At 37.9% G+C, this 13,121-nt stretch overlaps 1 protein-coding gene across 2 annotated transcripts; it reads left to right on the top strand.

The window, feature by feature from the left end:
* The first annotated feature begins 166 nt into the window (after positions 1 to 166).
* On the top strand, positions 167 to 10,135 carry LOC108257374 (ankyrin repeat and MYND domain-containing protein 2). 2 transcript variants are annotated; one of them, XM_017455087.3, is made up of 11 exons: positions 167 to 289; positions 360 to 429; positions 1,171 to 1,235; positions 2,223 to 2,361; positions 5,241 to 5,339; positions 5,451 to 5,611; positions 7,129 to 7,343; positions 7,472 to 7,607; positions 8,098 to 8,226; positions 8,433 to 8,562; positions 9,395 to 10,135. In XM_017455087.3, exons 2-11 carry the CDS (start codon positions 408 to 410, stop codon positions 9,571 to 9,573), a joined length of 1,275 nt encoding a protein of 424 aa, XP_017310576.1. In that variant the 5' UTR covers positions 167 to 289; positions 360 to 407; the 3' UTR covers positions 9,574 to 10,135. The 2 variants fall into 2 exon arrangements, with proteins under 2 accessions (XP_017310576.1, XP_017310575.1); XM_017455086.3 differs by having other exon boundaries at positions 167 to 429.
* Positions 10,136 to 13,121: the final 2,986 nt, after the last annotated feature.

Raw genomic sequence — 13,121 nt, 5'->3', positions numbered from 1 at the left:
CATTAAAGGTCTACATTATTAATCAAATACACTGTAACTAAAACAGATTACATGATGAAAGTTATATTCTATACAAAAAAAATAAGGCATGTCAACTTATAGTCAAAAATGACCTGTTTCAATGTTCTTACATTTGAGCGCATAAATTGTATCTCCCCCTTTTTGCAGATGGTATGATCCTAACAATGGCTTTCCCTTCCATGGCTACAGTGTTATAAATTGAGGACTCCTGTATATCTCCCATTACTTTATCGTGATTGAATAAAGGTGTTTTAAAGGGGAAATAAAGGTAAATTCTCATTATTAACAATTAAAAAACAACAACAGTAGGAATTAACATTAAAATGACAACTCAAAAGAACACAGCTAAAACGAAGAGAGGTGATTTAACATCTGCTGAAAGAGAGATGCTACAGGTTGCTGCTGCAGGTATCAGTCAGAACACATACAAGATATATATACTGCCCTTTTTAAATTTTAATTAAAATGTAAAATTGATACTTAAAATTTTAAACTTAAAAAAACATTCTTCATTTTTTTAACCTATATTTTTGCATAAATGTTTAATAATTCATTGTTTTTTTAAAAAAAAATGATGTGTGTATGTGTGTGCTAATTTAATGTATTTTACGTGATATGTAGAGGTGTATCAATTTAATACTGAGTGTCAGGGATGATATCGACTTGAAAAGCTGGATCGGTATCAGATCATCCATCCATCAATCCATTTTAGATCCATCCATTTTCCATACTGGATATTGTATGGGGGTGGGGGGGCCTGGAGCCTATCCCAGAGAACTAGGGGCACAAGGCGGGGGACAGCATGGACGGGGTGCTAACAGTATTAGATCATATTTACCATTTTTTTCTGCTCTCCTGATTATTTTATACCTTGAATAAGTGATGCTGAGTGACTTGTTTTGCATAACTTGACAATCGAAGCTTGCTGAGAGTTGATTTGGTCACTACTGGTTACTGGGTAGCAGTTCTCAGTCGATACTTAGACCTCTGATATCGATATTGTTTTGAATAATCACATAGACAGCTCATTCTAAACTGATAAAATCACCTAGTACAGGGCCAGTGTGATGGACACAGTTTTACACAATATTCATGTTTTTACAGTGCTGAGTTTGTATTTATTCGACCCAGCAAATCTTCTCTGTGCAGGGGATGTGCAAGAGGCCGCTCAGCTTCTCAACAGTAAAGAAGTGCGCGTTAACTGTCTGGATGAGGTAAGGATAATTAATTCACCTTTATAGCATAAACACAAATAAACACATAAATACGGGTCATTCTGTTATAGGAAAATAATCAGTGAAAGGTGGTGTAATATGGGACAACGCAATACTATTATTAATTTGATTCTTTTCCAATAGCATTTTTTAATAAAAGTATTTTATTTGTCTTATACCACATTCATTTGCCAATAATTACATTTGGATGATTATTTCTGTTTAATATTGTTAAACATCCACAAAATAAGTTAGTTCTTGTTATCACTTATCTTATAACAGCTATAAGCTACAGTCATTCCCTCATTGGCATCTCTGTTTTCTCTCTCTTCTAAGTGTCTGACATACAGGTCCTTGTGTAAGCTATAGCTATAGAAACAACTTGCAGCCAACCCAGTTGTCAGTGGCATACTGTTATAGAAAATTAATCAACATCTGAACAATCAGAATCGTTTAACTGTACATTTTGTCCATATGTAAGTGATGTAATAATTTATTGAGTAGCTCTTATGTGAATTTGTGGAGTGCCTGTTGGAGTGAATTAACAACACATGCTGTCCATTGTTAGACAGACATATGGTGTAGACTTGTGAGAGGCGGACATGCAGCTCAAAGGGGTTTTGATAATGGAGAGGCGGCACTCAATGTAGCCCACAGTACAGGCTTGTTCAGATTCTTTTGTCAAAAAATTAGAGTGGTTTAAAACAGCAAACCACAAGCCTCCTGCCTGTCAAACTCAGATGTATGGCATGCAGTCTATGCCACCAACGCACTCAGTCAGCTCTGACCAAAAAGCAGCGCAGATTATGAGTCATAAAGATGAGAAAGAACTAACAATGTTTGTTGATTAGAGGTAGAAATGCAAAAGAAAAAAAAGCAGGCTGTTCTTTTGAATAATCATATCAGATTTCTTCAATAAAATGTGCAGTTTCAGTTACAATCTCACATCTGTTTATTTTATGTTTTCCCGATGATCTTTCCATCCAGAACGGCATGACCCCTCTCATGCATGCTGCTTATAAGGGGCAAGCAGACTTATGCAGGCTACTGCTGCAGCATGGAGCTGATGTCAACTGTAATGAGCATGAGTATGGCTATACTGCGCTCATGTTCGCCAGCCTCTCAGGTGACAACACTAATGTTTTCTGGGGGCGAAAATGGGTATTTTATGTGGCGTATCAATCAGCTAAATGAAGTCAAATACATTTTCGATTTTTCATAAATAAAGAGAGCTGTTTATATATAAAACAATTGTGTTCCCTTTCAAAGGGAACTCAATGTTACATGAGCTTCACACTGTGGGAAGCACCCTTATGCGCGACCGGTATCTGAAATCTGTGTAAAATCACGCCTCTTTATAGGCCTGCCGTGGTCAAGTGACGTGGAATTTTGCAAGTCGTGTGACTATAAAACAGCGCCTGTAAACCACGTCATCAGCTTCTCTTTGTCTTCAGCAAAGCCGCATGTCAGTTGTCTGTGTAAACATTCCTATAACTCTTCACTTTTCTCTATTTTCAAAAAATATATATATATATATATATATATATATATATATATATATATACACACACAACCCCAATTCCAAAAAATTTGGGACACTGTGTACAATTAAATAAAAACAGAAAGCAATGATTTGCAAATCTCATAAACCCACATGTAATTCACAATAGAACATAGAAAACATATCAAATGTTTAAACTTAGTAAATATACCATTAAAAAATGGTCATTTTGAATTTGATGGCCACAACACATCTCAAAAAGTTGGGACGGGGGCAACAAAATGCTGGAAAAGTAAGTGTTACTACAAAGAAACAACTGGAGGTTAATTGGCAACAGGTCAGTGACATGATTGGATATAAAAAAGTATCATAGAGAGGCACAGTCTTTCAGAAGTAAAGATGGGCAGAGGTTCACCAATCTGCGAAAAAAAATGCGTCTACAATTTGTAGAACAATTTCAGAATAATGTTCCTCAACCTAAAATTGCGAAGACTATGAATATCTCATCATCCACAGTACATAATATCATTAAAAGATTCTAAGAATCTGGAGAAATCTCTGTGCGCAAGGAGCAAGAATGAATATCAATATTGCGTGCCCGTGATCTTCGGGCCCTCAGGCGGCATAAAAACAGGTATGATTCTGTAATGGAAATGACTGCCTGAGGTCAGAAACACCTCCAGAACTCAATATGTATGAACACAGTTTGCCGTACTATCCACAAATGCTGATTAAAGTTCTATCATGCAAAGAAGAAGCCATATGCAAAAATTATCCAGAAACGCTGCCATCTTCTCTGGGCCAAAAATAATTTAAATTGGACTGAGGCAAAGTGGAAAACTGATCTGTGGTCAAATCGAAATTTGAAATTCTTTTTGGAAACCATCTAAATTAAAGAGGAGAGTGACCATCCGGCTTTTTATCAGTACTCGTCTGTACGCCTTTCCCCTGATTGCTCTGCTCCCACTGGTTCTAGCGAGAGCTCGCCAAGACCAGGCTAAGTCTGCTGCTATTCGCGCCTGATTGGCCAGCTCAAATACCTCTGCTGGACAGCACTCCCCGGGAGCTTCCCGTTTGCAGAGATCTATTGTCTCAAGGCAGAGGGTTGATTTATGTTCTTCGGCTGGAACTATGGAAACTTTGAGTGTGGCCCCTGAGGGGCACCATCTTATGTAAAATGCTAGTGCACCATCCATGAGAAAATTGTATGCATTCAAGTGGCAACTTTTTTATGGTGACGTGAGGAACATCAGTGAGACCCATTAAACTGTCTAATAGCTTCAGTCCTGGAGTTCTTACTGGAATGTTTCTCAGCAGGGTTGGCTCCTTCTACAATTAGGGTCTACGTGGCTGCCATTTCGGCCAGCCATGCCCCTATTGATGGAGCCTCTGTGGGGCAACATCCTCTAACTTCAAGGTTTATGGATGGTGTCAGATGGCTGAGGCCCATCTGCAGTCCGTGCGTACCTTCCTGGATATTTCTGTGGTCCAGGTGCCCCATTTGAGCCCTTGAAGCTTCTTTCCCTAAAGGTAGCTCCTTTGGCTGGCTCTGACATCTCTGTTGCCCCTTCCTGCCTTGACTTTGCCCCTGGATGAGCCAGTGCTTTCTTATATCCGAGGCCGGATTATTTCCTAAGTGCCTACATCTGCTGCTAGTGTTGTAGGATTTCTGCCCTCCTCTGTTCCTTACACTGGAACGAGAAAGATTGCACCTACTGTGTCCAGTGAGGACTCTTTGTATTTACGTCCAACGCTCCGGCCAGCGGTGTAAGTCAGAGCAGTTGCTGGTCTGCTTAGCAGAGGCAGTAGAGCTGTGTAAAGCAGCCCATCTCTATTTGGATAGTGGATGCAATCTCTATTGCTTATGAAGCGCACGGTCTCGCTACGTCTCTATGCATAGAGGCTCATTCCACTAGGGGGGTCACCTCCTCAAAGGCTTTATCTAAGGGGTACCCTTACAAGATGTGTGTGCGGCATTACAGTTTGGTCGAGGATCTTGCAGTGGCCCTTATGCCCAGATCTCTCACGCCAGACTTAGGCCATAACCTCAGTATGATGGAGTGGGTATACTCGTTCACACAGCATGAATTTCATGCAGCATTGAGTTCCCTTTGAAAGGGAACGTCTGGAATACACATGTAACTCTGTTCCCTGTGAAGGGACCAAGACGTTGCATAGCTTTGTCATACTGGAGTATGCCTGTAAATTGTGTCTTTGTTTCAGACAAAGAGAAGATGATGACTTGGTTTACCAAAGAGCCACCGTTTTATAGTCACGCAACTATAGAATAGGTGACTACGTCACCTGACCATGATAGGCCTATAAATAGGAGTGATTTTACACAGACTTCAGATACCGGTCGTGCACGAGGGCGCTTACCACAGCATAAAGCTCATGCAACATCTCATTCCCTTCTCAGGGAACAGGGTTACATGTGTAACCCAGACGAATTTTTTGTCGTATTTTGAGTAAATATTCCTAGCTCTAGTAAAACTCATGCTTAGGCAATGCTGAGATTACATGGATGATGCTGGATGCTGGGGCAGAGACAGACCTAGTCAACTCTGTGGGACGGACTGCAGCACAAATGGCAGCTTTTGTAGGTGAGTAATGCAGATAATGCTCACAGACAGACAAAGATGTTCACACACTGCTCACAAAATCAATTATATACAACCACTGAGCAGCTATTTCTATTTTTTTCTGTATTGCAGGCCAGCATGACTGTGTGACAGTGATCAATAACTTCTTCTCACGAGCAAGATTAGAATACTACACCAGACCACAGGGCTTAGAGAAAGAACCCATACTGCCTCCAAAACTGGCAGGACCTTTACATAAGATCATCATGACCACCAACCTTAACCCAGTCAAGGTAGGGTTAGCTTTTTAAATCTATATATTTGCTACTGAGATAATTTTCTGTAAATTGCAAAAAATCCTTATTAATACTTATCCTTATTGGTTAGCACATTTGCCTCATACCTCCAGGATTGGGGGTTCAATTCCCGCCTCTGCCTGTGTGCAGGGAGTTTGCATGTTTGGAGTATGCCCGTCCTTTGGGGGTTTTCCCCGTGTACTCAAGTCCCAAGACATATGTTGTACGCTGATTGGCATATATGATTGGCATATATATATATATATATATATATATATATATATATATATATATATATATATATATATATATATATATATAATGTATGTATATATATAGGCCTCAGTCTTTAGGGAAGGCTTTCCACTAGAGTTTAGAATGTAGCTGTGAGGATTTGTACACAGACACAAGAGCTTTGGTGAGCTTGTGCACTGATGTAAGATGAGAAGACAGTCAGCATTCCAATTAATCCCAAAGGTGTTCAGTGCATTTGAGGTCAGGGCTCTGTTCAGGCCCGTTCAGTTTTGTCCACAACCTTGGCAAACCATGTCTTTATAGCCTTTGCTTCGTGCATGGGGCATTGTCATGCTGGGATACATTTGGGTTAGGCCTCTTAGTTCTAATGAAGTGAAATCGTAGTCCAACAGCACACATGCTTCCAACTCATGGGTGCAATAGTCAGGTGTCTACATACGTTTGGGCATATAATGCATGTTAAGCACAGTATCAGAATGTAGCCTGCTAAAGTACATTACTGGTAGCAGAAAAGCAGAGATTTTATTTAAAATATTCACCAAATGGCTTTTCTTCACTCACAAAGGATGTATGGGATAAACTTGACTACTCAGTGAGAAAAGCAGATCCCACCAGGCAAAAGTACTTATAACTGACCTGAAATGCCATTGATTTTATGCCACCCATTCATGAGGATCTAGTAACATATCTGCTAAAACGTTGTGGACTTTAAATAACAAGTATACTTTAAATCAATGTAAAATAATTTAAGAGTTCAGTTAGTTGTACAATATAGACAGTATATATTACATATACTACCTATTAACTATTTCTTTAAATGGTGAAGCATTAATGTTTTACAGACTTAGTACTGCGTTCAAACTTTTGGCCTGTTGTGTATATTGTAAACATGCACATATATAAATAAATAATATTACATTGGAAATTCTTGCAGTGTAAAGGTTCATGGAAAAATGGTGTAATTGGATCTTATGTGCCTATGTTGTTTGGAGCATGGCATCTTAGCTTTCTCAGATGTCTTGCTCTCACATGCATAAAATTCTCACAGTCTCACAGATATTTAACTCCTAATCTACTTTTTTTTGATGAGTTAATAGAATATGTGTAATCTACAATGTTCCTGGAAACCTGCTACCTGGACCAAAATGGTGCTGAAATATTTCACTGTGATATATTTGTCCTGACTATCTCCTATTCCTTTTATTTTCTTTTCCTTCCATTATCTCAAATGCCACCCATCGTCCCACTCTCTCTGTTAGATGGTAATGATGGTGAAAGAAAACCCGCTGCTTGTAGACGTCGTAGCTCTGGAGAAGTGTTACCAAGTGATGGATCTGCTGTGTGAGCAGTGTGTGAAGCAGCAGGACATGAATGAGGTGCTGGCTATGAAGATGCATTACATCAGCTGTGTGCTACAGAAGTGCCTAGCCTTCTTACAGGAGCGTGATGACAAACTAGACGCTCTCCTCAAGAGGTAATTTCATTGTCAAGCACCATAAAGTGATGCAAATGGAAACCTTTGATCACACTGCCCCATCAATGTGATCACACTTATAATATATTAGTTCCACAAATGATAATTATGTGATTTTTTTTTTTCAGTCTTTTAAAAGGGCGAGATGGTGATGGCTTTCCACAGTACCAGGAGAAATTTATTCGTGACTGTATCCAGAAGTTTCCTTACTGTGAGGCGACTCTGTTACACCAGCTGGTCCAAAACATAGCTCCAATGGAAATTGTTAGTGAAACTGTATGGCTTATTACTAACATTTTGATTTATTTGTTACCTTTACCTTATGTAGCCTATAACCTCCATGTAATTCACTTTGTATAGAGGTCAAATGTGTGGTATGAATAAGTTACTCCATTGTATTCAAAGGAGAATGAAAAGGCTATTGAAAAAACAGATAAGATTCAGTTCATGGTATTCCCCACTGTGTTTTAATAATTTCAAGGTTAGCTTAGAAAAACTAATTTGCTATCTTACCATGCAAAAGAGCTTTTCCCCCCATACCAGGCTTCTGTTTATGTTTCCAGCTTCTTATCCTTAAATTACAACACACAAGGCATATGTAGTTTTTCCAGAGGAGGTGGGGGGATCAGTTAGGGGAAATTTTCAGTGGAATTGCAATTTACCTCACAGGCAGAAAAGAACATTAAAATGACAAACTGTTACTTTAATCAACCATATATAATTGTAAAATCAGCAAACTGTTTATTGTTCCAAGGGAAACTCCCCAACAGCCTTCTTAGTTCTTACTCAGGCATTAACAGGTCAGATGGCTCTAATGGATGCCGAGTTTTGTGCTACATGCGGAGAGAGGGGAGCTGATAAGAAGTGTTCATTCTGCAAAAAGGTACAGAGGCTCTCTGCTTCCTGTCATATAGTCCTTGGTCTTTGCCATTTTTAAACTTGATATGATGTGATTAAGATTAGGTTTAAAAAAATCATCTTGTGAGTTCTATGTGTTTACACTGAGAGTTCTTACTGAGACTGGTTCTAGCACCGTGAGCACAGGTCGGTAAAGGTACATGTTAACTGTCTCGATTTTTTTCCTTCCAGGTTGTGTACTGTGGGCAGGCTTGTCAGAGGTTGCACTGGTTCACACATAAGAAAGTTTGTAAGGCTCTGCAGCTACAGAAAGAATTTCAAAGTAAAGATTCCCAGAGTGTGAGAGAAATCGCTGGAAATGGTAAATATTAACATGTCTTTATGCCATAATGTTTTTTTTAATTAGACCATTTTCCTGCATGGAAATCAATAATAAATATGACCGTTTCATTTACGGTATAAAAGGGTGAACTTGTTGCTTACTCACCCTTTAATTAAATCTGACATTAAGCACTCTAATCAATCATTGTTTTATTTCATATCTCAGCCACTTACCGATTATTTTAAGCCATGGCTGTTCTTTTTGCAGCCAGGGACCTGTCAAATAAATTCCACAGACTCTCTCCAAACATAATCCAACTATTGAAATATTAGGATTATTATTTAAATATGTACAATAATATGTTGGCTATTTATTGGAGCCATAGATCTTTTTTATTCCTGAATTTTCCACTGACAGACTATATTATGTCTAAGTTGACATTATTTATAGGCCTATTTGTTTTTCAGTTACTGGGGTTTGGAATAAGTAGCAGTCATTTAGGCTGATAACTATAAGAAGTCAATAATAAATATGATAAATTTGATAATAATGGGTTGACATTTCCAGCACTGTAAGAAAGTAAAAAATAAATAAATAAATTACAGACACCCTGTTTATGCTTCATGGATCCCTGGGGGTCCCCAGACTGCAATTTGAAAACTACTGCTTTATATCATGGGAAAATTTCATTATTTCACACAGAAACAGAAAAATGATCATAAGGCACTTTATATTTCTGCAAAGTAGTGATGAATAAATTTGACAGGAGACGTAGGCTCTCTGTCTCTCTGATAGGATAGCATTTCATGGTTCATGTTTAAGTGACTGATTTCTCTATTGTTCACTCAGATGTATCACTTTGTTTCTTTAGATGATGGTTATGACGCTATAGAGGGAAATTGCAGCTCATTGCTGGGTCTCTGTTTGGGCTTTGCGGAGCTTGGACGTTCACATTCTTTTGCTGAGAATTTTCCTGAGCCTTCAAATGCTGTTGCAGAGGCCATGTCTGGCTGCCAGGACTGGGGAAGAGAGGGCCGTCCATCTTCCTGATTGTTAAACCTCTGCTCATTCACCATACATTATAACTGGGCAGAACACTACACAAGCTGATAGGGAAACCCACAGTTCTACATAGAACCCAGAGTGATAACCAAAGAACCATTAGACCCTGTACTCTATATTAGACCCAAAAAAAGGTACTCAGGGTTCGTTAGAGTTCTTAGCACTTCTAGCCTCCAAAAAGGTATTGTACTTGAAATAATCTCTAACAAAAACCCTCTGTTGTAAGGCTCTACACAGAACCTTTAAGAATTCCCCCTAAGTGCCTTTTAGGGTAATAGATACAAGTATGTATACTACCAGTCAAATTGTTTGGACACACTAGATTAAATGTATATTTTTTGTCGCATTAAAGGCATTTTGATAAAAACTTATGGTTGAAAAGTTTAGTGAAGTTAATGTCCATGTAAAAATGTATTTCTGAATCAAATTGTTTTTAAGTTTTTTTTCCTTTACTTAGTTACATTGTTACCCCAAAGAAGTGCTTTTTATTTAGAACTTAGTAGAAACAATTCATATATAACAACAACAACAACAACAACAACAACAATAATAATAATAATAATAATAATAAAGTCAAAACTCTGGAGTAACACAAATGGAACTAAAAATAATAAATCAAAATAATTTAATATTTTAGCATCTTCAAAGTAGACACCCTTTTTGCCTAGAATTTCCAGAAGTGTATTCTTGGCATTTTCTCAACCAATTTCTTGAGGAATTTCCCTGAGGTGCTTTTTGAACAGTATTAAAGGAGGTCACACCCACGCTGGACAATTATCAACTGCTTTTCGGAATATTTCACTTCCAGTCATCCGTTTAAAAAAAAACATTTTTTTTTGTCAATAAAATGTTAGTTTTCTAATGAAAGAAATGAATATGTTGGCACAATTATATTTTTGTCTACATCACTGATTTCAAACATTTAATCACACACATTCAAAAGGTTTTTAAGATTATGAGAAACCTTTCAGTCCAGTGTCTCCAAACATACTAACATGTTATTCCATAGCGTGAGTACTCTGTGAGCAGGTGTGTCCAATGTGTTGACTGGTAGTGTGAGTCTGCACTGGCATAAAGGCTCACTTTATATATATATATAATATATATATATATATATAATTTGAAGAACAGCTCTGTTCTCTAACTGATGGTGGATTATTTCTTATTACAGTGTTTTTCATCCTTTTATACCTCCAGACTGAACACTTTGAACAACTGAATTTTTCTTTTTTGTTTAAAAAAAAAATAAATCCTGTCTTGTAATTTGGTTATTTTTTCTTAAGATTTTTTCACTGAATAAACATTTAATAAACTTCACTGGTGTCTTTCTTAATACATATCAGGGTAGTTTATCTAAATGTAAATATAAATGGGTTTATCCATTAACAAACCAGGCTAAATTTGGATGGTTGATTACATATCATTATAAAAACGAGTTTCTTGTAAGGTAGAGGTTGCAGAAGTTAAGTGTTAAGTGTTGACTCTGTAATGGGTGTCTGAGGCTTTTCTGGTAGTGTAACAATTATGACAGTAGAGGGCAGCTTTTGTCCTCCAAAACTCCAATACGAGTTATTATTACAGCATTCTTCCATAGTCCAGTAGACTCCATGTTTAAAAATGCAGGCTGTCTTCCTGGATTACACATAATAACAAAATAAAATGGACTTAAGTCTAACTATAAAGATCTTAGGATGAGACAGATTTGACAGTTACAGTGTTACCAAAACGTTTTAGTTCTGGAGCCAAGTAATTCCTGTTCCTTACACATTCCTTGAGCAACCGTATGTTAATTAATTCTACCATGTCAAAATGTAGTCCCATCTCTAAATAGACTAATAATATATAATTAAAGTTTGGGATGCGGAAGAACAGGAGATCCACAGCATGAATGCAGCTGGCAAATCAGCAGCAATAATGAGATCTGCAGCAGAAATGTGAATTTTTCAAATTTCAAATTTCAAAATGTTAAAATCAAATATTGCATCACATAATTACTGCAGATCTCTTGTTTAAATTGTTTCATTTGTTTGTTTGTTTTTATAAATAAAAATTATTTTTTATATAGAAAATTTATTTAGAAACTAAATTATTTATTTATGATGCTTATAATGATTTTGTAGAAGCCTTTATTTGTCACATATACATTACAGCACAGTGAAAAAAATTTTTTTTACCACATATCCCAGCTTACTAGGAAGTTGGGGTCAGAGCATTGGGCCAGCCATGATACGGCGCCCTTGGATCAGAGAGGGTTAAGGGCCTTGCTCAAGGGCCCAACAGTGGCAGCTTGGCAGTGCTGGGGCTTGAACCCACAACCTTCTGAGCAGTAACCCAGAGCCTGCTTTGCTGGCAGTTTGTGAGCAAACTATATATCGTGATGCATGTTTTGTATCGTGTAATCCATCCATCTTCCATATCGTTTATCCTACACAGGGAGCTCAATGCACAGGATTGGGGGCACCCTGGAATGGGGTGCCAACCCACTGCAGGGCACAATCACACACACTACATCCAATTTGGAAATACCAATCAGCCTAAAACACGTCTTTGACCAGGTTTCCCCCAAAGCATGGGGAGAACATGCAAGCTCTATGCACACAGGGCAGAGGTGGGATTCAAACCCTTAACCCTGGAGGTTGCTTGGTAAACAAGCTAACCACTAAACCACCGTGCCTTATCAGGTGTTATATCACCCACCCTTATTTTGTGGTGATCTTGGGGTCAGGTCAATATAAAATTTTAAGTTGATTATAAATTATAATGAGTAAAATTATTTAGGTGTAAACTATAGAAATTATTTTCAGTTAATAATTTCAAATTATTCATTCAAATTAATAATCCCCTCCGGCATCAGTCCTGGGGCCCTGTAGTTGCCATGTTCCACATATTCTGCATAACCCCTAATTTAGAGCAAATCATTGCACATTGCCTGCTTCAATTATCATAATGTTATCATTATTGCCCGTATCACTACTGTAGTTATTTAAAATTAATTATGTAAGAAAATATATTAATGCAATAATTAAATGAGTCAGCAGGATATGAGAAGAACAGAAGTGATCTTCTCAGACTTTCCCACGCTTGGTACTGTTGAATACATCCTAAGGCACTTCTGCAGAATTCTGTAGTGTTACTCACCTTTACCTGTAAGCTTTGTTCCCCAGCTTATCCCATCCCAAGAGAGCAGATCACCCTGTAGGCCAGTGAGGGTCTGTGTAATGTTCTCTTGTCATGTTGCATGTCAGTATGCTCATAACTCAATGCAGAAACCCGTCTATGTCTCCTGGGAGATTATCTCTTCCTCCTCAGTCTCTGCTTCTCACTTTGTCAAAGTCACAGAGCACAAAAGGACTATCTCAAATAACTGCTTTTCAGATGAAGAAATTAGCAAATGCCACCTTGTATCACATGGCTTTTATATTCTGCTTTCAAGCCTTCGGGTTGAACACTCAGTGTTCCCCAGTAACCCTCCACAGACCCCTGTCTCTCAAACAATATCACTAGCAGGGTTTCGAAAGTCATAAGAAATCATTTTT

Source organism: Ictalurus punctatus, chromosome 24 (assembly GCF_001660625.3).
Source record: "Ictalurus punctatus breed USDA103 chromosome 24, Coco_2.0, whole genome shotgun sequence".
Lineage (NCBI taxonomy): Eukaryota > Metazoa > Chordata > Actinopteri > Siluriformes > Ictaluridae > Ictalurus > Ictalurus punctatus.
This window is presented reverse-complemented; position numbering and strand designations above follow the sequence as displayed.

Coding starts and splice junctions, on each gene's coding strand:
- LOC108257374 (XM_017455086.3), top strand. CDS start 345: ATGACAACTCAAAAGAACACAGCTAAAACGAAGAGAGGTGATTTAACA. Junction 5,340..5,450: donor ACAAATGGCAGCTTTTGTAG/GTGAGTAATGCA, acceptor TCTGTATTGCAG/GCCAGCATGACTGTGTGACA. Junction 7,608..8,097: donor ACATAGCTCCAATGGAAATT/GTTAGTGAAACT, acceptor TATTGTTCCAAG/GGAAACTCCCCAACAGCCTT.